Source organism: Microchirus variegatus (assembly GCF_963457635.1).
Source record: "Microchirus variegatus genome assembly, chromosome: 7".
NCBI classification, from domain to species: domain Eukaryota; kingdom Metazoa; phylum Chordata; class Actinopteri; order Pleuronectiformes; family Soleidae; genus Microchirus; species Microchirus variegatus.
In genome coordinates, this window is record NC_139808.1 from 16,728,381 (window position 1) to 16,753,110 (window position 24,730).

Below are 24,730 nucleotides of genomic sequence, written 5' to 3' on the forward strand. Positions count from 1 at the left end.
ATACACACGGTGTAAATTAAATGTCAGTCATTGTTTCTCTCTCTGCTCCCTTTGTGGTCAGATGTGTGTGAATGGAGAGATACAGAGAAGAAGGAAAGAGAGAAAGAGATTGAATGGAGGAGAGAGACTCAACCCCTCTTTGCAGTCCACAGATCGCGGTTCGCCCTGGCTGCACGGCGAGGTTCTCCCAGAGTCTGACCGTGAAACACGTTCCCACCCCCCCGTACCAAATAAGTCCATCCGAGACACGTGTACAAATGAAAGTTTTTTTTAAGCTTTACTTAAATCAAAAGTAGAAAGAAACGAGGGCCATGGTGTGGACTGTAATCTGTGTTTTTTTTCTTTTCTTCCTCAGTGTCTTTTTGCTATGTATTGTAAATGGCACTAAAAAGTTGACTTGGAGACATTTGAGAGCTGTCTTCAGTGGCTGAGACTGCAGTTCAGTGTTTGTTATCTGCGGAGAGAGCTTTTCCGTCTCCCAGATGACCCAGACTGTCTCGGCCTCTGAGGCTAGGGAGGAGAGGAGGGAGGGAGGTGGGAGAGAGAGAGGGGGGGCTGGCATGCTTAGCCTTTACAGCATGTCGTCGTGGCCCTGGTCGTCATCGTAATCTCTGTGGTGATCGAAATCCGGACTGTGATTGGCAGTCGTTACCAGAGAGAGGGGCCCTTCGTGGTCGTCAGGGTCCAGTGGTTCCTCCTTAACGCTGATGTGATGCCTGCAGGAGGAGGAGAAAGTTAAAAATGGCGCTCCAGATCTGCTCTCCTTAACTTTCTTTCTTTCTTTCTTTTTTTTCTCCCCTCTTTATGACACACATTGGCACAAAATGATACAGACCTGCACTGATTCTGTTTATAAAGAAGGGAACGGGGGAACAAAAACAAACGTCTGGCTACAGTGAGACTGTGAGTGGGGGCGGGGGGGGGGGGGGGGGGGGCTCTGATGATAATTTCAGCTTTCTTTTGAGGTATTCCGATCCCAGCAAAAGCTGCAGGCTTTTTATTTTCATGGCAACCGACAACAGGGTATTGATAAATGAGGAAGATTAACAACGTGAGACGAGGAGAGGAGAGAATGGACTCTGCGGAGCGAGTGGGCCGCCGTTGTCAGCCTCCTGGTGGCGGCGGATCAGCGGCGCGCTGTGTGTTCCCCTTCCTGCTCGTTAACATGCACAACCTGCGAGGCGGGTCTCCAGAGGACGACCCTGCGCCGGCTTCTATCATTAATCAACTTCAAGCAAACACAGCGACCAGACACCGCCATACATGCTTTAAACTCCAGAATTAATGCGTATTTTCAAGCAAGTGTCAATAAGGGAAGAAAAGCGCTGGCAGGAGAGACGCGCGAGGAGAGCAGCAGCGGTGCACTCGGCACAACACTGTGATAAGAAACAGAGCCCTTATGAGAATAATAACGCTGTCACTTGTAAACAAGGCAAAACATGAGCCTCCCCCTCCTCCTCCTCCCAGCTTACATCCTGGGCAAAAGAGCCACTAAAGAGATGAGATCTGCCAAATTTCTCATTACAGAAACAGAGCAGGAATAAAGCGTACAGGGAGACGAGGCCTGGCTGTGGCAGAGAGAAGGAGGAGAGGAGAAAAAAAACAAAAAAACATTATGAGCAGCTGCAGGGAAACTTGCAGCTCTAACCTGCGGTGCCAGGCTGCTGCTGTAGTGGAGGTGGAGTGGTGTCAGGATGAGGCACCGGGCTCATTTACTACAACAACAAGGGCGAAGTGGCACATTCTTCATCACCAAAGCCCACATTTGATTTATTCACACCAGGATGTCTCATGTAATTTGCTGCTGTTGTGATGGAGACACTTGTATGCTAATGAGCTAACACATTATGGTGCAAATTATGAAAAAAAAAAAAAGGTGGGGGGTGGGAATAAAAGTAAAAGTCAGCCTTTCTATCATTTTCACATCAAAGTAACTCCACAAGTAAAGTTGCCTCAGGTCTGACTCTGTGGCTGCAGGGCAAACATGAAATTGTTATTATTACGCGATTGAACTGCATGCTGATTCTACACTTTGCTGATAATTAGCCCTCTCTGGATACCTGACTCTCATCGCAGCTGTGGTTTGTGTACGGTGTTACAAAGCTGGGTCCTGTCAACCACCAACAGCAGCAGCAGGAGCAGCACACTTTGCACATGTGGACAGCACATGTTCCAAAGCGCTGTTGAACTTGTATGAGCAGCAGTCTGAGCCAAAGCGTTAATAATGGTAAATGGACATATTTGTATTTGGGGCTACTGTAAATCCTCGCTCGCACTAGCATTAGCAGGTATAGCTGGGAACCCGTTTAGTTTTTCAGCCCTGCCCGTGTGTGAATTGCGATGTTACAGAACAAAGAAATAAGTAGAGGCTCCCTCACCTCCCTCACTTCAGTTTTGCCAGTGTTGCATCCAAACAATAAAATCAAAAATATTGATTGCCGTAACTTGTAAAAAGGAAGTTTCTCTAAAAGCACTAATGATGAACTGCTGTGCTATCAGTCATAGAATGAATGTACACTGTTAGAATTTGCCCCAAAAAAGTGAAGCCCAGGAAGTTTTAGTTGATGGTCTCAATCACAAGTTTCAGCTCGTCTTCAATAGAACATAATATCACATTTTAAATGATGTTTCCAATGAGAGGAAAACAGACCGTAACACAAGTGTGATTGACAGCTGGTGGAGCCTGGTCACAGGTGGAGTCTGTGACTGTTCTGGATGTAATAACTCTAACAGTACCAGTCAAAATGATAGTCCAGACGACCACCTGCACTTTTATGGTTCCCACCAATGTCAATCAGTTGTTGTAGATGAGATCATCAATTACACATATTCAGCAAATACTTTAAACTTGGGGTTTATGTGAGTTTTTGTACTATTTACAGCTCAATCCAAAGGCTTGAAATAGCAGGTATGTTTTGTTAATAAGAGAATAAAGTTTTATGAAAACCAAAAGAAAACAGTTGTAACTCATTTTGTACTTGCACAAAGCTTATAGACATAATTATAAAGAAACTGTTAGCGAGCTTTAGCAGCCTAAAGATAGAAGCAGAGGGGCTGAGGGAGATGCAGGCTGCCTTTAGGCCAGCACACCCATCCTGTCTCTGCCTTTCCTGTTCCACAGCCATGCTCACAGCTATGTTCACAGTGATTAGGGATGGCACTCTCCTCCAGTTGCCCTCAGCTCATTACTGCACCTTTTTTTTTTTTTCAGGCAACATTTTCCCCCAAGCTCAGATGTTTCAGGAGGCTGTTTCCCTGAGTGTACCCATGCTGCTCATCGGTGGTCTGTCCCCACATCTGGAAACGATGCAGCACGCGCTGTATTATTTTAGGCTTCAAAAACTTAGCAGACACTCCTATACAACAAGTGAACGGGGAGCTGCGGTTTCCAGGCCAACCGCAACTTTCCTACATGAGAATCTTGGATTATGTCCTCCAGACTAATTATGCTTTTGTGTTGCTTTTCATTCAGCGTCTCTGAGGCGTTTCTGAACGTGTTGCAGCTCATGTTGCACCACGCCGGAGCCGCCAGCTCCGTTGCTCTGCTTTGTGGCATTTTATAAATATTTTAGCAAATTGGAATGTTGATTATGGCGAGACTGAGACAGACAGCGGGACACATAAAGGGATAGTTCATAAACTTGGTGTTAAAATAACAAGAGGGGCTCTGGTCTTTTCAGACTGGTGATGGAAGCTTTGAAAAAGGTGGAGTTTCCTTTTCTGCAGGGAGGCCAGCCACAGCTCTGGCCATGACCCCACACACCACTCCAATATCAGCCCTCTTCTATTTATTTATTGTCCTCTCTGGCATTGTTTCCGTTTCATCTCATGCCACGTATTAGGTCATTTTAGTGCTTGTGGGTGGGCACTGAAAACATTTGCTGTCTTCTTCTATTTGCAGTGTTACTGTCTGAGTGGACTGAAACTCTTTCCTTACACAGATGATGTTGGTAGATAGAAAGCATGTGTGCCACTCACATAGCTGGCAGGGGTGAGCGTCCTGGGCTGCTGTCACTGCCGTTGCTGTTTCCATGGTCCATCGCTCCATTCATCTCCTCACGGATGGCGTGGGCCAGGGAGTGGAGGGTAGGACTTCCAATGGAAGCAGTAGTGTATAGAGGTATGTTGTTTTCTGCCATCGAAGCCTGAAAAGCAAAACCCGAAGCATTAAATGCGAAACGGAAGAGAGCTGTCAGCACTTCCTCAGTCGCCCGTCACTCTTTTCATACCAGCATATCCCCTTAAAAACTGCAACTGGGCATATGAAATGAGTTGTTTTAAAGTTCAGAGTGATTTCACTGGTTTTTATTTTTACCTGGAAGGCTGCAGAGAGGGTCGGACCATAGCCCAGGCTGGTCTGAATGTTCTTCACTAAGGCTGGACTTCTGCAAACAGACAAATTAAATTACAACCACAGACTCGTGTCTCGTCTTGCATGCATTCCTCAGCTACGGTGTCGTGTTTCATAAAAAGAAATCAATGCACTTTGTAGAAGAGCTAACAACATTTACTGGTGTAGTAATGTGGATATTAAGACTGTAGTGTAGTTCTGAGGTGTGTAGTCACATGGCGACACCAGACAATTATCACAATGTTGCATTTCGTGGGAAGAAAAGACTACGTTGATGGAAGCAGAGCTTATGAAAGCATGATGGATGGCAAGCTTCACACAAAAAGCATGATGGCAACACAGGGTGGGGGGTAGGCTGGTTGAGGGGGGGGGGGGGGGCATGCAGGTGGGGCCTTAAGGCGGGAGGAAGTGCTTACTGTACGAGCAGCTCGTCAAAGCTCTCATCTGTGGCGTATTTCCGAGGGCGGCCTCGCTGTATATGGCGGCCGCGCTTAAACTCCTCATCATCAACGGTCCAAAAGGACCCAAACTCATCCTCTACTCTCACAAAGCACTTATGCAGGGATAGGTTGGTGCGAATGGCACCCTGGGAAAAGCAGAGCAGCAGCAGCAGAGGAGGGGGGGGGGAGGCAGATGCAGATGCAGTGATGGACAGGACATACAGACAGAGGACAAACACACAGACAGCACACGGAGGAGGAGGAGGAGGAGGAGGAGGGAGAGGGTGAGGATCAAAATGAAAAAAAGCCATTGTGGGTTATGAGCCATCACCAAAAAGGCTTCTGAAAGCATGGAGGGGCAGCACGCCAAAGCAAGCAGGGACTCTGGACATTATGGCACACGGACAATGAGATGGAGCAGCAGCAGAGACAGAGACAGCAACAGCAGCAGCAGCAGCAGCAGCAGCAGCAGCAGCAGCAGCAACCTCTTCCCATCAGTCAACGCTGAAACAGATGCTAGTCGGGGCTCAAAAAGCTGTGAACCTACCCACTGATCTTTTGAGGCCGTCTCTTTTGGAACTCTAGTTCGTCGACTGTCCACACAGCCCCTTTTACGTTTTCTACTCGCACAAAACACTTGTGAAGACTAAGATTATGCCGGACTGCATTCTTTAGTTGGCATGAAGACAAAGAGAGAAAACAAAACAGTGGCTATCAGTACAGTAAACAGTTGAAAAAAAAGAGAAAAAAAAAGAAGAAACAGTCATTGGATGAAACTCAAATGAAAAGAAATAAACCAGGACGTTATGGGTGGTCAATGATCCTTGAGTTGAAAATGCCTTAAATATTTCAAGGTCTCTCTGGCAATAGACAGAGCTGAGATAAATGCATTCTTTATTAAACTGAAAAGTCAGAAAGGTTCTGGTTGAGTTGGCGTTTCATCGTCTATGTGAGGAAAGAAGACCTGCACGTGTGTCATCCCCTTGTTATCCCATAAGCTAAACTGAGGGCGTGTTGATATTAGTTTACATTAAATTGTCAGTGAAAGTGTATGTGGCCCTCAGTGTTTCATTCAAACATCAGTTTCTTTTTTTCCTCCCCAGTTTTCAGGCCCCCCTCCCTCTCCTTCTCCCTGTGTGTGTGTGTGTGTGTTTGTGGCCTGATAGAAAACAGAGTGTTCTCTTGTGAAGTGAGTGTGAGCGACTCAGCCAGGAGTCACTGGCAGAGCACCACACTGTTAAACTAATGCCACCCACCACCAGAACATCCCCACATATTACAGGGAATTTTTTTTTTTTTTTCGTTCTTTCATTTTCTTCTCTCTTTCTCCTTTTATTTAAAAAAAAAAAAGAATGCACACATTGCTCTCCTTGGCTTTTCAATGTGGTTCATATTTTCATGTTTGTTTAAAGGGTGGTTCCTTTGGACAGAACAAGAGGTGGATTGTTTTGTGTTTGTGTAAAGGTTCATTTCTAAAGGTATTAGAGCAGGCTATCGTTTAATTCTTGCTAACATCAACATAATGTCTCATTCTTCTCCTGATCCAGGTTTGAAAAAGTCAGGAGAAAAAAACAAATAAAAAAATTACCTTCCACGTCGCCGCATTGCGCCTAAAATATGCAAACATTCGTGTGAACCAGTTGTAGATTTCGTTTAGTGTTAGCTGCTTTTCTGGAGATTCGAGGATGGCCTGGATGAGGAACAGAGACAGAAACAAACATTTACAATTTTGCTTACTTCAAAAAGTGATCAATAATTCACGAGAGAGGCATGTGATGTGGGCTTGTGTGTTCTCTGGAGGAAAAGAGACAACAGCAAAGAGGCTGTCAACTCAAAGTGCACTTGTTTTTTTTTTACTGAAAATGATAGATTTTAATATATTTTTTTCTTTTGTGTGAGTAAATTAAGGATGAAGGGAAACATTTCTCAGGCAGATTACAGGGCAACAATTATGGCAGGCTCAGATTAATTCCTGAGATGGCAGATTACTGCGGCCCCGCCATAATTGAGTGGCCATCTTAAAACAGATTCATCCCCACTGCTGTGTGAAATGAATGTGGTGATAATCACAGCCGCTGAAATGCTTAATCAAATGCATTTGTCAAATCTGCCTGTTTAATTCTCTGTTTAAATTGCACTCGCTGTGAGATAAAAAGAGAACAAAGTAAACTGATATGTGTTTGTGACCTTCTGAAAAGCTGCTGTGAGTCTGTGGATCCTTACCTGTCTTATTAGTGAGGCGTATGTGAACGGTGGTCGAACATCTGCATTCATGTAAAAGTCTTTGTTCTGATTGATATCTGTACACAAGGAGGACACAATGTGTGTGTCAACAATGTGTAATGTCCAACCAGCAGCTGATAACACATATTATGGTACGATTGTATTGAGTATACATAAGCAGTATATGCGCTTGTGTGTTTATGAGGCAGTGCAAAGAAGTAGTAGTTTGTATACATACAGTCAGTACCTGGAGAGATGGGCATGTTGTACTTTTCTGAGAAAAACCGTCGCCTGGGGGCCACGCTGTGCAGGCTGTTGGCCGTGATGACGGAGTGGGTCTGGGACAGCGGCGTGAGGGGGGTGGTGGGTGTGGTTGGGGTCTGGGGCAGGCTCAGGGGAGAGGAGGCCTCGTGGGCCGACTTGGACAGTGTGATGCTGGACACCAGGTTGAGCTGAAGAAGAGACGTCAGTGCAAGAGAGAGAAAAAAAAACAAGGAGAGGAAGACAGACAGGAGCTCAGTTAGTCGTCTAATTACCCCTGTCTCATGACACCTCATTGACGATGCAGCTCTCCTCTGTAATTGCAAGCAGGACCTGAGATGATCCATGAACGTTTGCTCAGTGTTTGGAAAACAACCCTGGAGCCCCACGCTTGCACTCTCCTCCCTCCCTCCCTCCCTCTCGTGCTGCCAGCTTTCTCTTTCTCCGCCTTTGTTTAATCTTTTGTCCCATTTGGACAACACCCCCCCCCCCCCACACACACACACACACACCCCTACCCTGTCCTCTCTCTGAGGGTCTGCAGCATGGTAACCAGTGAGGGCTGAGTGGTGAAGGGAAGATGGGTGACTGAAAAATGACAGTGTGAATCTCACCTGCCCCTCAGCCGCCCTGCTAATAAGGCAGCCAGAGGAAGAAGCCAATCTGGGCTAATTACAAGCTGAAATTTTATAATGAGGACTCTAATTAGTAGCTGTTTACAGAGGTGATCTGATGATTAACTACTGTATCTGATTGACCTCCATCATCAGGGCCATGACAGCCACGGTAAAAAGGGAACAGCTCCGTACGTATTTTCGTGGACAGCCTTATGTGGAGAACATGTGGCTTCACCGCAGACTTCTGCGTGTGTGTGAGGACGCAACGGGCGGAGTGAAGGAGGAGGGATTTAAGTAATAATGGCTACAAGGTAAACTAATTATGGCAAGAGCTCCAAAGGTATAGCATGGCTTCCAGCAGCTGTGGCGGCTCTGAGCCAAGTGCCAAACCTCCGCACTGAAGCAGCAGTCAAGTGGAAAATTCAAGCCTGACCCCCCCCCCCCAGCCATTAATTGGTAGAAAACTAATGACACATATACATATTCCCACAAAATTGTTCTAATTGCAAATTTGCCAACGGAGGCCAGTTTTCAAAATGAAACATGACTTCAGAGTGTGAAAAACAGACACAAAAAGTAAAACAGACAGAGGAAATAGAGGCAGAGAGGACAGTGTGTGTAAGTTTCATCATCAAGTGTTGATTACAAGGGATCAGAGGATTTTTTGGGGGGATAATGGAGTTGATTTTTGACTTTTTCCTGTTCAGCCACCAAATTATCACCAACAGGTATGATATAGACATCAGAAATCTATCTGACTGACAACAAGACTGACATCCCAACATTTAAGTTCTGATATGTCAAAATCATAGCGATAATTTCATTTTATTTGATTTCATTTTTCACATATATTTAAAAAAAAAAATTACATTTCCTAATTATTATTATTACTATTATTATAACATGTTTTCTGACGTGTGTCCAAATCCTCACAATGTCTGTTTATGTTTCGGAGGATGAACTCTTGGCTTTTTGGCAGAGTCTGCCCAAATAATTTGGATTAGTGCTGAGATGCACAAATTCAGGACTACATCCTCGCCCGACAGTAGCTCAGGACGTGTTGTTCTAAATCATGGACAAAATAAATCACACTTCGCGTGTTTCTGACACAATGCTATCAATAGGACGGGGGCTGTAGTGTTGACTTCTCTTCCTGTGGATTAGCAGGCTTTGTTTCATGTTTCATCCATATTCCCTGGCCATAAACACAGAGAGGCTTCAACAATAGGCCAGACAGGCTGGTAATAGCCTTGCCTTTGTCTGCCTCACCATTTGGGCTCACTCCAGTGCCTAGACAAAATGAGACTTCAGACTGAAATTAATTAAATGGTAATTGGTGATCTAATTATACTGGCTTTGACTCGGCAAGCTGCTAAAGAAAATAAACAAAAAGTCCCTCCTTAATTATGTATGGCGTAAAAGGTCAGATTTCTGACAAGAATGCTTAGTGACACCGAGTGCAGACACCCACACACACACACACACACACACACACACACACACACACACACACACACACACACACACACACACACACACACACACACACACACACACACACACACACACACACACACACACACACACACACACACACACACACACACCGAGGCAAATGCAAACACACACTCACTTACACACAGCAAGAGACGTGCACTGCTAATGTGGCACATTTTGTTTTGATCTTCCCCCACTGTCTTCGTCCACCTCAGACGAACAAACTGAATCCTGTTCATTTGATGTTGGCCATGCACTGTATCAGTCTGTTTGTCTTTAATTAAAACTAAATATAAACCGGCGAGTTTGTTTGAGCTACTTGGCTTTGACAGCTGGTTACTTATACATGCCTTTATTATACGCGATGGCAAACAAGAGCAGCAAAGCACAACTAGCAATTACAGCAGGAACACAGTTGTTTCCTCAGAGTGGCTCGATCTGCTGTCAAAGGACTTTCGTTCTACATCTACTCAGAGGAGGATTTTTTTTTTTTTTTTTTGTGGCCACCTCGAGAGTTACAATCTCTCTAAAGCCTCACAGGAGCCACTGGCTTGACCTGCGCAAGTTCACCGCTCACCCAGCTGAAGCCAGACATATTTATCACAGCATTTCATAGCAGCTCCCAGCAGGCAAAGCGGTGCTTGGAGAAGTCTATTTATTTGAATAAAAAATCCCAGTTTGCCCCCTTGAGAGCGCTAATGCTGAGCTCTGACACAGCCGTTCTCACAGGCCCTGGGGAGAGAGAAGAGGTAGCGAGCTCAAGATGCTATCTGCCACCCCGACCACTTTTCATATACAAATGTCCCCATGTCAGAGCCCTCATTTTGCACTCTAATCTACACAATCAGTGTGTGTGTGACACAGGCGCAGCGTTAACAGACAGCCTATTGTCGTTCAACATCTCCGGGCGCTTTTATGTTGACTGGCTGCGCCGTGTGGAGCGCACATGCAGCCTCTGCACATCAATAGCAACCGCTCCGACTGTAAATAAATGATCCAAGCCGCACTCAGTGTTGAGGGACAGACTCCTGCATGATCACTGTGCTGTGTGCGTCTGTGTGCGCGATTTCAGATTCACACCCTGCAGTGAAACGATCTTTACACGTTTGGCTCGGTGAATGAACTGTCATACAAACTGAAATATGGCAGTGAGGCCCCTTCTTAAACATGACAATGTAGTGCAGACACTTAAACGCCATATGTTAAGCCCTTGCCCCATAGGAAAATAATTAAGCAGAGAGCTTTATGGCGTGGCATATATTAGGAGTGATAAGCACAATACTTGGAATATGTAAAAAAAAGATTATAAATTGATTTGCTGCTACATTTTTTAAAGATTTCAATTTTTGACTTTCGTGAAAAATCAACAGAAAAATCACATTCAACACAGCCTTTTTCTCTTCCTTCACAGCCAGTATAATTTCATTTCTACAAAACTGCCTTTGCTTATTCTTTAACAATTTTGATAATTTATCAGTTATGTCATTTAAATAATATTTAATGTGTATGCATTAATATTGGTTTTTATCTCTATCATTAGCCCCTATTTTGAATTGATTGTACCTGCTACTTTAAGATAAAAGCTGGTGAACTTTATAAAAAAACAATTTCAAACATCCGTTATCATACAAAATATATATTAAAACCTAAATTAGCAGGAGCCACTATCACCTATAGAACAATTTATCAATCAGAAGGCAATTTCTATTCACATATTATTCAGTTAATAATAAGTTTAGCCACTATGTGCTAATGTGTACATCCATTTCTTTCATTAGTTGTATTGTTAGATTTTCTTTTATTTAATGCGTGTTATTTTGTGCGTGTTTTATTTAATAACACGCACAAGAATCGGTATGCATTATAATTTATGTTATCTTTTGCTTGCAGGAGAGGAACTTCCTCAATTTATTAAAACATAACGTCTGCGATTCCTCCTTTTCTGGTGTTCTCTCATCTTTTCCTGCCTGAACAGACACTGGTTGTGTAAAGCTGATGTGGGGGCTGTTACAAAGTGAGCACCCAGTTCATCACAGACACCAAATTGAATCTCGGATGTCAGCAGATGTGGTCCAAACAATATTTACTGCCTCCCTCAAGAGAACAGCTGTTTTTATTTAGCAGATAAATAAGAAGATGGAGGAAGGGATTAATGAATACACGTGTGCCAATTAAGACAAACAAAAGGATGGGGGAAGGACATGAGAGAAAGAGAGGGAGAGAGAGACAGAGAGATGACAGGGTTGCTGCTCACCGGCTGTGGTGTGGCTTTGGGCTCCGTGGACTTGACATGAAGGTGCGTCATCATGGCTTGCAGACGCTCTTTGTCTTTTGATAGCTGTAATGAGGAAAGAGAATATTTGAAGATTTTAATGAACAGAGGGCAAAAAAAAACATTTTGGTGACTTTATTACTAATTAATTTCATAAATCTTTGCAGTGAAGACATCTTCCACTGTGTGTCTAAACAAATTGATTTCTTTTACTCATGGGATTGTCTAATTATTTGTTTCTGGAAAAAAAAAACAGAGAACTTTTAGAAGCAGATTAACAACTCTGCACTCTGGGCCATCTAATTTCTGTCGGCAATACAAGGTTACAGTGCCCAGTGCATTTCATTGGCAATAACAAGGCTCTTTCTACCTGTCTAAAGTCTGCGCTGTGTTAGCTGCCAGCTTAAATTATAGTGATATGCTGCATGCAGAGGAAGTCTGTCTCTGATAAACCTTTGCTCCAGCCCTCTGGATAAAAACACCACCAAAGAAGAAATAACAGGATGTTAGTGATGGTGTCGCGTTTGAAAAAACTCTTACTGTTTTTGGTTAACATTCTGCAAACTATCAGAATTTTTCTTTTTTCACTATTATGTGGCTAATATGTAAAACCACAAGTGAATACAGCCTGAAATGTGGGAAACATTTAATCTGTCCTGTTTTTGCTTTGCAAATGTAGCCGCCACTAATTAATAAAAAACACAGTTTCATGGGACGGCAGGTTTTATTTTCCTCTGTAATTCGAATAAATAAGTGCAGACGTACATTAGCATTAGCGGTCATGTTCACCATTTAATCCCCTGCCGTCACACACACACACACACACACACATGACTCAGTAGCCATAATAAAGCCTCCCTAATGGAATGACAGTGAACCTTTTTCCATAAGTGCATTCTTAATGCACACACATGCATATTTTTTTTTTCTGTCTCGCAGAAAAAAAGACCATTCAAGACCAATCATGAGCGACAAAATAATAAAACTACTGATTACTGCATCAACAGTTTTGTGTAGTGGGCTACAATCACCTTTCTGTTCCTTTAACTCACTGTGCCCAGTCATTTCACCAAGTGTTTTATTGTTGGTGCCAAATAGTTAAAAGTCATAAATTACTTTAAAACCCAGTAAAATTCAAAATGTAATTATCTTCTCTACTTAGCCCTGGGTCCTTCATATATCTTTCCCTGGCTGCATATTTAACACATTTTTAATGAGTGGTTACTTGCAGATGTAAAAAAATGATTTGGCTCTGCTCCCTCCCCTTCCATGGGTGACCTCATGTTTTGATACGAGACGGACAGGGAGGGGCTCGGCCAGACACCGAGGAAGTGTCAGGAGAAGACGACACATAAATATTTTTGCGCCCAAAACAAACGCAGAGACAATACCTGCAGCTCCAGCTGTTGTACGACCTGCATTTGCACCCGACACTGGGCCGTGCTCCTGTCATCCAGGGCGTGCTCATTGTTAAGATGCCTGGAAAAATACACAAAAACCCATGTTAATTTGACTTTCACCTTCTGCAGCCATTTAGACGTCAGAAACAAACAGTCGTATGATGTCGCCCTTTATTACCAGGTTGTCGCCGACCTGGTAATCGAGCACAGCGCAGTGAACAGAGAGTGTGCTGTATCATTAAGGTCAATATTAAGCAGAGTTTACGTATACACAGCGTCTGCACAACCGGAGGAAACACTTCTTTTACTTTAAGAATGACACTTAATATTTCATGACAGTCATGTCTGCTTCAACTACAGCTCAGAGATAAGAAGGATGATTGAAGAATTTCAGGATGGACTCCTTTGCTAAATTATGCACAACTTCCCTGATGCCATTTCTTCTCCACCTGCCTCACTGCATTTAACCTTTTTGGATGATTTCTTTTTTTCCCCTTTTTTTCCCCCACTGTTGATATTTTAAAATTAAGGCCATAAAGCCAGACCAAACATGGAGGACAACAGGGCGAGGAGATGGGATCTGTCACAAACTTGAATTATGGATATAATTATGCGTGATTATTTTATACTGGGGAAGATGTTCTCTTTTCCTGTACATTTATAACTAATCTAAATAAGTAGCTCGCTGTTCAGCGCACAGGTTCTTATTTTTTTCTCTCTCTGTGATTTATATAAAATGGTGGAGATAAGGTTCACAAGTGAAGGAAATATGATTGGAGGAATTTTATCAGTCGCCGCATGAATTACTGTTTGAAAATGCTTATGCAGGGGCATTTCATTAATCATTTAATCATAATCCGAGCAGGATGTTTGAACTGATTTCACAAATACCCTTTCATTTCACTACTTCATTATGCTCGCTAATGGATCCAATATATTATATATATCATAAATTATATCACATCTTTGGTGACCATGTAGGTCACTGTCACCAGGCTGGCGCCGGCAGATGGGGGAGAGGCGCGTAACGCGTCTGCCTTTTCAAATGCACTTTTTCTGTCATTTACTGCAAATCAAAAATAGCCAGAGTCGGCCTGTGAATGCATGGTGGCAGTGCCGGTGTTATGATAGCCCAATAAATTTCACGCCACTGCTGTATGTACAGACAACACATTTGTGCGTGAAAAACCCTACACAACCTCCGAAAACAGACACATGTGAAAGGAGGGGGAAAATTGATGATGCTCTTCTTGAAATGTGAAAGTTTCTCTTCAGCAGCGGCATTTTTTCTTTTTTTTTTTTTTTCAACCTTGAGGTGAATGATTTAAATCTTTATGGAAGCACGGTCTCCTCTACCCCCTTCAGGTCTTTTGTATTCCGGTAACACATTTTTCAAAATCACTGCAATATACATTCACTGCCTTGATGTTAATTATTGTGGTGAAAGAGAAATTAAAATGGCATATTTAAAGCAGGCGTGGACAATAACCCTCCCCCCTTTTTTTTTTTTTTGCTGAAATCAATTCAGACTTCTCTGAGCCGTCCATTTGTTTGAGTCAAATAAATGCCCATTTAATTAAGTACCTTGGAAAAGGAAACTGGTAAACATTTCAGGACATCTTACTAAATTTCAAAGACGAAAATAATAGGTAAAGACGTTTCAGCTTCAATTTAACTGGCACAGAGTGAATTTTCAATGAAGGGTGGCCTACGTGAGCAGCTTTGGAATTTCTCTGTTCATAGGAGACATGTGCCCCGCTTCTTTTCATCCTTTGTTACATTCCACTTTATTTCTTCTAATGACATGGAGAGTCACAGTGCATAATTAATAGGAAATGAAATATTCAAATGGCCCTAATGCAGCCTTGAGAGGAGTGTCTGGACACGGGAGCAGGGGATACGGGGGAATTGACATCGAGGGAGACTATGAACGCTGGCATGTGTCACTTTCTGGACTTCAAATGAAGCCACTTTTAAAAGCTCTCTGGCAGAATGACAGCCCCTAATATAAATTGCCACAATAAAACAAGTTAAAAAGACATTTGTGTAACAGTCGGTTTTTTACATATCAGTTAGTTTGTCTTCCACCACCACCCCCCCCCCCCTCTCTCTTTACAATTTCTAATTACAAATACTGGACCCAAAGCTTAAGGCTGTCTCTAAGGAAGGTTTATCTTTCTCACTCCTGAGTGGAATTTTAAATTAAATGCACACATCTTTACACTTACATTTTATTTATATAATGATTATCCTACATAATTATTGATTCCATTAGTTTTTAAGCTCCCTAACCTAACCCTTTTTTTTAATTTTACATAATTTTACATCGGGCTTTCTTGAGTATTTCTATACATGTATGTGTGGTTTATGACATGACTCCATAACGCACAGAACAAATACCACCTTGTGTGGAGGTGTGAGAGATGCAGTGAGTCTTTATGGTTTCAGCAGGCGGACTGTGCAGCACTAGAGGGCACTGCAGTGTTTCACTGGCTCTGACCTCTGACTGGACACTCAGGAGATGGACTTGACCCCCATAAAAGAAACAAGCTCTGCCGTGAACCCACCCACACCCTTCTGTGCACTGATACCTCAAAAACAGGAACAGCGAGTCGGTGCTTTGGATTTATCAAGATAGTGCGTGTAGGTATGTAATGTTTTCCTTAAAAGATAGAATAAATACACACACAGTTTAAAACAACATTTCAGTCCCATGTTAGCTGTTAATGTTGGCGTGTGGAGCTGAAATCTGGTTGACGTTAGAGTCCTTCTTTCTCCCGGTACACTCTGTTCTGCTGACTACACACACACTTCACTTATATTTTCAATATTTCTCCAAACCTTCTGAGACTTTTTTGTCGAGCATTAAAATGCCTGATGTATTCTTTGTTTTTATTTTTGATTCTTTTTGGAGGCCTGCAGTATCAGTTGCTGTATTTCATGTGGAAGTGCTTAAGGGTTTGAGAGTTAACACCTTGGTGAGCTGCTCGCACTCTTGCCTGCTGCTAAACAAAGGCAGCTTTGTGGAGACTCTCCCCAAATGTTTTCTTAACATGTTCCAAGCAGTTTGAGCAGGCAACTAAAGTAAACAAGATGTTGCCATGATAAAAACACTTGTAAAAACACAGCAGAGTGCACTTGGAGACTTTTTTCAGACCGAGCTCTACCAGGCGAACTGAATTTAATTCCCCTCACTTCTATAAACAAAGGGTGAGGCAATGTCAGCATACAATAAATAGTGATGGATTTAAGGGTCACTCCCAAAGCTGAAATATGATAGTGTGTGTTTAATATGTTGTTTAATAACTCAATTTCACAGGATGTTTATTTAATGAAAATTAAAATGAGTGAGTGTCTCTTTTTTTGGTCTTGAACAGAAACCGTATTGTGCATTCTGGTGTGATAAACTCTTTAGATGAAAAACATGCTCAGTGGGAAAGTATATAATCGTACAAAAGTTGACTTAAAATGTTGAAACGCAGACAAAACTTTCAGCAGCCTGCAAGAGAGCACCTTATCCTCCTGCGTCTGTGTTCGCTGAATGCTTGTTTTACCATAATGGAATTGTGTCATATCTTGTTTAGGGTGCGACTAATCTGGGGTGACAGTGAGCCATTGATCGTCTGCCACGATGCAGATGTTGGCGCTGTTATGTGTTGGATTACACACAGCGCACTGCACACCGGCTGGATTGGTAAACCTCGGTTCTGAATCCGCCAGGGACTCGTGGCACATAACAAAGGCCTGTGTCAAGCTGGACAGAGTCAAGCGTGTTACACTGTTCACAGTGCCACACGGCAGTTGATGCTGGCTTGGCTGCAGCTCTCAGTGTTGTTTACATGGTTACAATTAACACTGTGCTTATAGTGTAAACCAGAAAACAAAGAAACAAATCAAAGAGCAAAGAAGGACACGGCAATGAAAACAAGACGGAGAACAAACAGCCCAAACAAGTGTAAAGCTGAGCAAGACAATCACACGCACACTCCTGTCCGTTTACAAGGGCAAACATGCAGTGCAGCCTAAGGGTGGGCTGCCACAGATAAACATCCTATCGTTGTTTGTTTTGGAAAAATGGCCCTAGTCACTATGGGACACTTATCACAGGAATTAGAGGCCCATGCCGTTCTCAGAGGGAGACCCCCATCACACAGTACCCTTGTCAAGAGAGGGCCGACCCAAGGCACCAACACTCAGCAAACACAAAGCAAAAACAAGCAGCTGTACCTGTAGTGCCTCTGAGCTGCTGTAAATGAGCCAATGTTGGGAAATACACACACAGAGACACAGAGACACACATACACATCTGATGGTGGCTTTAACTTACTTGAGGAATGAATGGAAATCATCAAACACGGCTTCACATCCAGGCCACTTGCACACACCATGACCGTAGAGAGGGTGGCTGTTGTGAGAAGGCTCTTCTAACGTGGATCTGAAAGAGAAATTCACAGAAAAAGGAAGCCAGTTTACATTATGTGAGAAAAAAAATGTAATTGCTGTTTTAGTCTGACTAAACCTGGACATTTAAAGGACAAGTAAACACACCCAAATAATGTGGTTAGGAGGTGAATTACTACTGGATGCATACAGTGAACTGGACCCAAACTGGCCTAGGATCTGTGCATGTTCCACAATTCCCACCCTGTGGGCTTTGACATGGAATTAAGAAAAGAAGTCTAACCCAGAAGCAGACCACAAAAGTGAGAAAACCAGACCTGTGCATTTTTGGACTGACAAGGAGTGTGAATTTAGTTAACAGCTTTTAGAAAGACTTGGAAAGGTGCTCAATGTGGTACCAACAAGCCACTAAGTTGTTTTGGTCTGTGACACAATAGGTCGACTGAAAAATGACCAACAAGATGAAAGGGGGTCTATACCTGCCACCTAGCATTGAGGATTTGGACACATTTGTCAAATGATGAAATTGGACTGGAACCACAGCTGCAAAAATAAGAGTTTGCAGCTTTTACGAAACAAAGTAAGTAAAAATGGCAAGAGGTTAAGTTGATGCCCGAGTTAGCCACTTTCTCTGACTGCTCTAAACCATTGACTTCTCCCTGGTCTGTGAGTCTCAGTCTGTGTGGAATCATTTCACCTGTGTGCCCTCCTCTTTCTTTTTCTCTTCAAACAGGAGAATCACACTGTGAAAGCACAACCAAATCAATACGTAATTATTTAGTATCGCCCTGCCATGTTGCAGTTCCCTTTGATCAAGCCTGAGAGGGGGCTCCATCAGTCGCTGCCCACTGCATCATATCGCAGAGCCCACCTGGAGCAAGTCTCTACCATGACACAAAACTCCACTTTTCACTGTGCACTTTCACACTTTGCACAAACACCCCATAAACACCTAAACCTGGTCTTAATTTATCTACTGACCGATCCATGTCACCAGGGGCTGACAAGCATGCATCCATAGGGAGCGTCTGGCTTCGTAACAATCAGTCAAATAGCAGAAACATCCCTGAAAAACAAACCTTACAATATCTTCCATATGGAGCGAGGCGTGCAACCACAGCTAACCACAAACAGCGCTGAGAGGAAGAAGCTCATGTGCAGGCAGTGTCTGCTGAGAGAGCGAGACAGGCAGCCATATGGACACAAGGCACTGTACAAGACACACAACTTTCAGCTACAAGAGCCTGGGGGACTGGCCTATATCGCTACCACCTGTGCTTCTGGTGGCTCGTGAGCGCAGCGCTGCTGCTGCTGCTCTTCCAGCATGAGCCCTGCTCTCTGAGACACAAGGCTGAATAGGGAGATTCATTACACCACAAACTGTTTGTGTTGTCATGTGGGAGTAACTCCAGCTGCTAAGGTCCCATTCATATACTTAGATCCAATAAGAGATCATGTCTAATACCACTACTTAAGGGCCTTTGAAAAAAGGAATACTCAAACAATAAAATATTGCTTTGCTGAGCCAATCGTCTATCTGCTGGGATTTAAGAATGCATGTGAAAACAAGTGAGCAAAAGAAACTAATCTGAGCGCGGCGAGCCAATTTTGCAGGATTAAGCAAGTTGATGTTCAGATTAAAATCTCATTTGTATCAATGTTAGTAAAGCTGTACCTCAAATAGGGAATTCTATAGGTCGTCACAGGTTTCCTTGTGTTTTAATTATTTGCTTAAGAGTTCACATTGTTCATAACATGTGATAATTGCAACGCAATTAGGAGGCAGTCAAGCATTCATGAATGTGGTTAGCGGCTTTTTCCCCCCTTCCCTCTTTTAAAGTCAGATTTTTTTTAATTCAATTATCAATTATGCATTCATATTAAGACCTCTGTTTTGATACAGCTAATGAATAGACACACAAGACCTATAATAATGAGTTTTTAACAAGGAAATGTGTGAACTGGAGAAGGTAATGCTGGTATTTAATCTAAAGAGATCCTTTTTTAATTTTATGTGAGCTGGCTTGTTGGTTAATTCTGTATTAATAAGATAGTAAATTGTGGAATGCACTGGGAATCAGTGAGCACTAAGTGTGGTGAGGGGGCTGGCGGCAGAGGAGCCTTTTTAAATGGTGGATGGCTAAACAGTAGTAAATGACAGAATTTACACCAAATGAGCGACATTAGTGTAATAGGAGAAGAGTGTAGGGGTTTTCTCCAGTTTGAGGATATGTTCAGGAGAAGAAAAAAAAAGAAGCTCAGCAGCTCGCTGCATTGTATTAAATTTGACTTGCATCCACGACAGGTCTGTCAGGATGTTATTATTGTCAGGCAGCCCGGGGGAAGAACACTCTAATGATCTTGTAACAGCAATAAGGAAAACCGTGTCATCAGCTTCCTTGAGAGGAGAGAGAACATTAAAGTGCTTATAGATGCGAACAGAGACTGTGCAAACCTTTCAGGTGTTGCTCTGTGTTTATGCGTCGACAGACGGGGGAGGAAACTGCACACAGGGATGCCTCCGACAGCTGGTAGCCAGTTGTTTTCTAGTTCACTTCTTTTGATGAGATGCTTTGGGCCATAAACAAGTCATGATCTATGGCAGTGTGTGCTGATGGACTCAATCTATCAGCAAACGTGGGAAGATTGATGTCCACCAAGCTGGGTCAGAATCTGGCCACAGTGTTATGAATGCAGCCACAACACCCTCCCTCATTGTTGGTACTGATTTTAGCCCATTCCCTGGTGTTCTTCCCCTCCACACTCCATCCACACATACCTCCCCCTCCCCTCTTTTAAACTCTCCGTACTCTATACTCGATGCTTTCCTCGCGCCTTCTCTGTGCCACTGCACGCTGTACTGTAAACGATTTAATTATCTTTTTTTTCTGGTGTAAGACAAATGAAAGGCAAAAGAAAGATATGGGAGTGCTGTGCCAAATCTGATTATTTATCTCTTTAACAGATTGCTGTGTTACAGTCCCCAAGCTGTGGTTACTGATGGTTGTTGGGAAGTAAAGTGGGCCAAGCGCTTTTGTGAGGATGCTCCCACTCACAAAGCTGATGCAGCACTACATTGGGAATTTGTGTCAGATACAGATCAGGCACATTTCATTTAAATAAGCAAATCATTGAGTAAAGATGACCTGGCTCACTGGGGTATATCTCTATCTGTGCATCGCAGTTTGTGGGCTGGGGAAACGACGGGCACTGACGGATTGAGTGACTCAGGCCCTGGTCATATCAGAGATGTTACTCAGACAAACACAAATCCCAGCCTGCCTGGCAAAGTGTTCTTTGAGACAACTAAAAGCAGGAACACATGCCTCGTCTTCGGTGTGTCAAGCCGGCAGTGATTGAATTTCTCCTCCTTCCTTAAGACGGAAGTGCAAAGCCGGTGAGTGATTCCTGTGGATGCACTTAAGGTTTTAGTTGCAGGCGTCGTTGTGCCTGGGCAGATTTTATATGACACATGAAACTAACTACATGGTACTTAGGGCCTGCTGTAAACCAATCTCAAGCCAGTCGGGAAAACAGGCCCATCAGCAGAGAGGCTTGTTTCTGTTGCATGACAAAAGGACTTGCAAAACCGCATCAATTAAAAGTTCATTAAGTTCAGCACTAGAAGGATGAGTGGATGCTCTCTATTTATGCCCGGGCCGGCCCAGCCCATTATCTTCAACCTGATTATTCAAATCCCTGGATTATAACACAGACGTTTTCTCAGAGCTTTGCTTAGAATAATCATACTTAATAATATTTCCTTTTTCTTCCCATGGAATTTGATTAGAATTGAGTGTGCATCTTCAAAAGAGAGCAATAATGCTCTTGATAGTTGTGCAATTCAAATTTTCCATTTTTTTCCAAATTTTATTGCTTGTGTGGATCTAAATTCATCTCATTCAGTGTGTAATAAAGGGTGTTTGTGCTCATTCTGTATCAGTCATCTGTTCATCGTGACTGCGGGTACATAATCCTTGACTTCCCTGAGCAGAAGGAGTGGACGAGAATCCTCTGCTTGGATTTTGCTTTTCTGACAGACCTAGGTAGTGCAAGGATATTCAGTCGGAGACCACTTTCTTCTCTTAAGCTTGTGTTAAACTGCTGTTGACATCCTCTTTAATTTCTGACAGTCAGCACGAGGCAGAGCGGCTGCCGACTCCTGGGTTGTGTCTTATCCGGTGTCTCCGGCTGAGCCTGCTTTCTCGCCTTGTACTGCCGTTTGATGCTCACCTTGTTTGCTCGCTTGCGACAATGTGTGATGTAGTGAGTGAATTGATATCCTCCCCTCCAATTTGTCTCCAGCTGCACCAAAATATGAATTTCAGCCAGATGCTCGATGAAGAAATGCAAGCCGGCGGATACTGTCAACTGTAGGAGCAACTAATACCATTTTTTTTCTGCAATGTGTGTATGTGTGTGTGTGTGTGTGTAGCTATTTGCTGGAAGGTAAAAGTGAAGAGGATAAGTCTGTACAGGTAGTATGTCATCAATCCATTTGAATCTGACAACACCACTTGAAAAGAAATAGCCGCTTTCCATTTGTATGTCTCCCTCAATGGATCATAGTATTTCCTCTCAATGTCACTCAGATCCTCTTCCCTCACACACCAGCTCCTCTTCACCTAAAAACGGCTGCCTGCCTCACTTTGCCTTCCATGTATTCATCTGCATTGCTTTCATAATGATGCGTAGGTTTTGATCACTAGAACACAAGTCAGATGTTATGCAGTGAGCTCATCGTGCCTGGAGGCTCCTCACGAGCAGTTCAAAGATCAGGCGTTGGTGCAAGAAAACAAGCAAACATGTAAGATGCCAAATTAATTCTTTCCTAAAAGACACACACATTGCTGCCTTCCATACATGATTCATAACGAAAATATGTTACACCCAATGTTTGTTTTGTTTTTAGCACTGTTGTTTTTTTTTTCCTCCTGAGCTGACAGGTTAATTCTTCATGCCAACAAGTTCCCCAGCATACAAAGAAACGTTTTGTTTTTGTTTTTTTCTTTTGAAAGGACGCTGATACTTCAGTCACAGCTGCACTTCCAGTGAAACAATAGCATGAGGGGGTCAATGGCCTGACCCCTTCATGAAGTCTATGGTGATCCCATTTCAACTGCATGCACATTTTTCATAATCCCACAGAGAAGTGTGCTGGCCTGACCAAAAAATAATGTCGTTATGAATTTGTGCAAAACAAGTGTCCATTGACTGAGGCCCCTGTTTTCTTGACACAAAGACAACATTGTGGTTTGTTTCCCCGACATAGTTTACAAAGCAACAGGAAAAACGTCTCTCGTGTGATGACATTAGCTGTGATGAATTTGAGCATATAAGTCCACATTGACACATGCATTGCATGTAAGACACATGCAAATGGAAAAAAAAAACATAAAGAACAAAAGCAATCTTAAACTTCTTACAGGCAGAAGGACTCACCCTTCTCTCTTGTGACTCATATATTGGCCATTGGTGGAGGCGTGCTGGTTGAGAAGTGGGTTCTTTGGCGTTGCCGGGGAAGACAGGTCAAGGCCCCGGTGGCCATTGTTGTTGCTGCTGCTGTTGTTGTTGTTGTGCTCCTCTTTCACATGAGCATTTGTCACCTCCTTCCACAGTTGCTGCAGCTCGGCTGGAATCATGCCTGAGACAAACAAAATGGATAATTAAATCAATTAACAGCTAATCCAACTCTCTTCGTCATCACTTAATTAAATCAAAGCCTCTGTAAACAAAGCTGAGTATTAATTAGAAAATATCCCACTACAGGGTAATGCACTGAATGCTCTTGCCACCCCCTCTTCCTCCCGTTTTCCCTGTGATCTGAAGCGTATTTGTATACACAAATCCCTGGCATTCACGCAGATTTCATGCCCAGAGTAAATAATTAACATCCAGACAAGGCATGAAATCTGAATAATTACCATCATTTTCGCTCACCGACAGAGAACTGCAGAACACACACACAACAAAAAGTTTACAATGGCAACACGAGAAAACATCCCACCCCTGCCTCCCTGAGAAAAAGGACCCTGGGGTAATATTCTCAAAAGCGCATTAATGTGCAAAATACTTAAAGCTCTGCACCGCCTACAATTGACACAGAAGACTTAAACCTCATTTAACAAGTCAAGCACACTGCAGCTCACACAGCCCTTTGAAAAAAAAAATCCCTTGAAGACAGACGACATGTTTTCAGCATAGGGGCAACACATCTACGGTGCATGCGTGTGTGTGTGTTTTCTGCCTGTGAATGGCAGTGATCCCAGCACCCAGGGCCAGAGTCAGGATGAGGAAGAATAATGTTGTGTTTGTGCACAGCACTTTCCGTGTCAGAGTGGACAGCCTTTGTTGGCACACAATATACAGCAGCAACGGTGTTGCTGTCACTGTTCAGGGAAGCATGTCACTTCACACAATTGAGGATAAAAGCTGATAGTATTAAAAATAAAAATAAATGTTTGGGGTTTTTTTTGGTGCACAATCTGTGGCTGTTGTGTATTATCAGTGAAAACATAACACATCAGGGCTGGCTAAGTCAGATTTTAATTACATTCTAAATGCTCTAAAAGACTAATGCGTGTGGATTTGTATTAAGTATTCGGATCCGAGCTTAAGTAAGCCACATGTTTTAAGTATGGTGAAAGAGGCCCTTGGAAATGTGTTGAAATTAACCACAGAGCAAATAGGAAAGACCGCTCGTTTAACATTACAATTAATTAAATCCATTCTGAAAATGAGCACTGGCAAATGGAAGATGATTTGCACATGCTTATCTACTTGGGTTTATATTCTCTGGGTTCCCCCCTCCCCCTCCTCCCCGTTTCTCATCAGCAGCTCTATAGATACCAGAAGTGCTCCTTTTAACGCGCCAGATTGTAACACATTGTGTGCAAACTGCTTAGTCTTAATTTATTCCTGTTGTGGAAAATAACTATGAGGTGAAGATCTCAATACGATCAGCAAAAATATTTTTAATTTGATAAGCTACTAAAGATTTTAATTATGCTGGTAATGGAGAACATTGGCCTAATGAGGCAGAGGACTCCAGAGAGACGCAGGGGCTAAGAACTGTGAAATGAGTCTGATAGGATTGCTGTAAATTCACACTAGATCGTTTGCATATCAAAGAGCAGGAAATGATTGCTGGACAAATCAATAACCTTTCCACGTTCCGAGGAGCGTCTTTCCTCATTCAAATATTTCAACACACTTGCTCTATTCTGCCCGCCTGTATTCGCCTTTAGTCTCTTCAGTGCCTTGATGTG

At 43.0% G+C, this 24,730-nt stretch overlaps 1 protein-coding gene across 1 annotated transcript in view; it reads right to left on the bottom strand.

Moving 5' to 3' along the window:
• Window positions 1–571: 571 nt before the first annotated feature.
• foxp1b (forkhead box P1b) overlaps window positions 572–24,730 on the bottom strand; it is a gene marked incomplete at both ends in the record, with an annotated part of 83,669 nt that continues 59,510 nt past the window's right edge. The window contains 11 exons of the mRNA XM_083892199.1: window positions 572–716; window positions 3,979–4,145; window positions 4,316–4,385; window positions 5,339–5,460; window positions 6,380–6,481; window positions 7,015–7,091; window positions 7,262–7,466; window positions 11,644–11,727; window positions 13,053–13,140; window positions 17,389–17,496; window positions 22,905–23,106. Coding sequence (XP_083748325.1) covers window positions 572–716; window positions 3,979–4,145; window positions 4,316–4,385; window positions 5,339–5,460; window positions 6,380–6,481; window positions 7,015–7,091; window positions 7,262–7,466; window positions 11,644–11,727; window positions 13,053–13,140; window positions 17,389–17,496; window positions 22,905–23,106 — 1,370 coding nt within the window. The remainder of the gene's footprint in view (window positions 717–3,978; window positions 4,146–4,315; window positions 4,386–5,338; window positions 5,461–6,379; window positions 6,482–7,014; window positions 7,092–7,261; window positions 7,467–11,643; window positions 11,728–13,052; window positions 13,141–17,388; window positions 17,497–22,904; window positions 23,107–24,730) is intronic.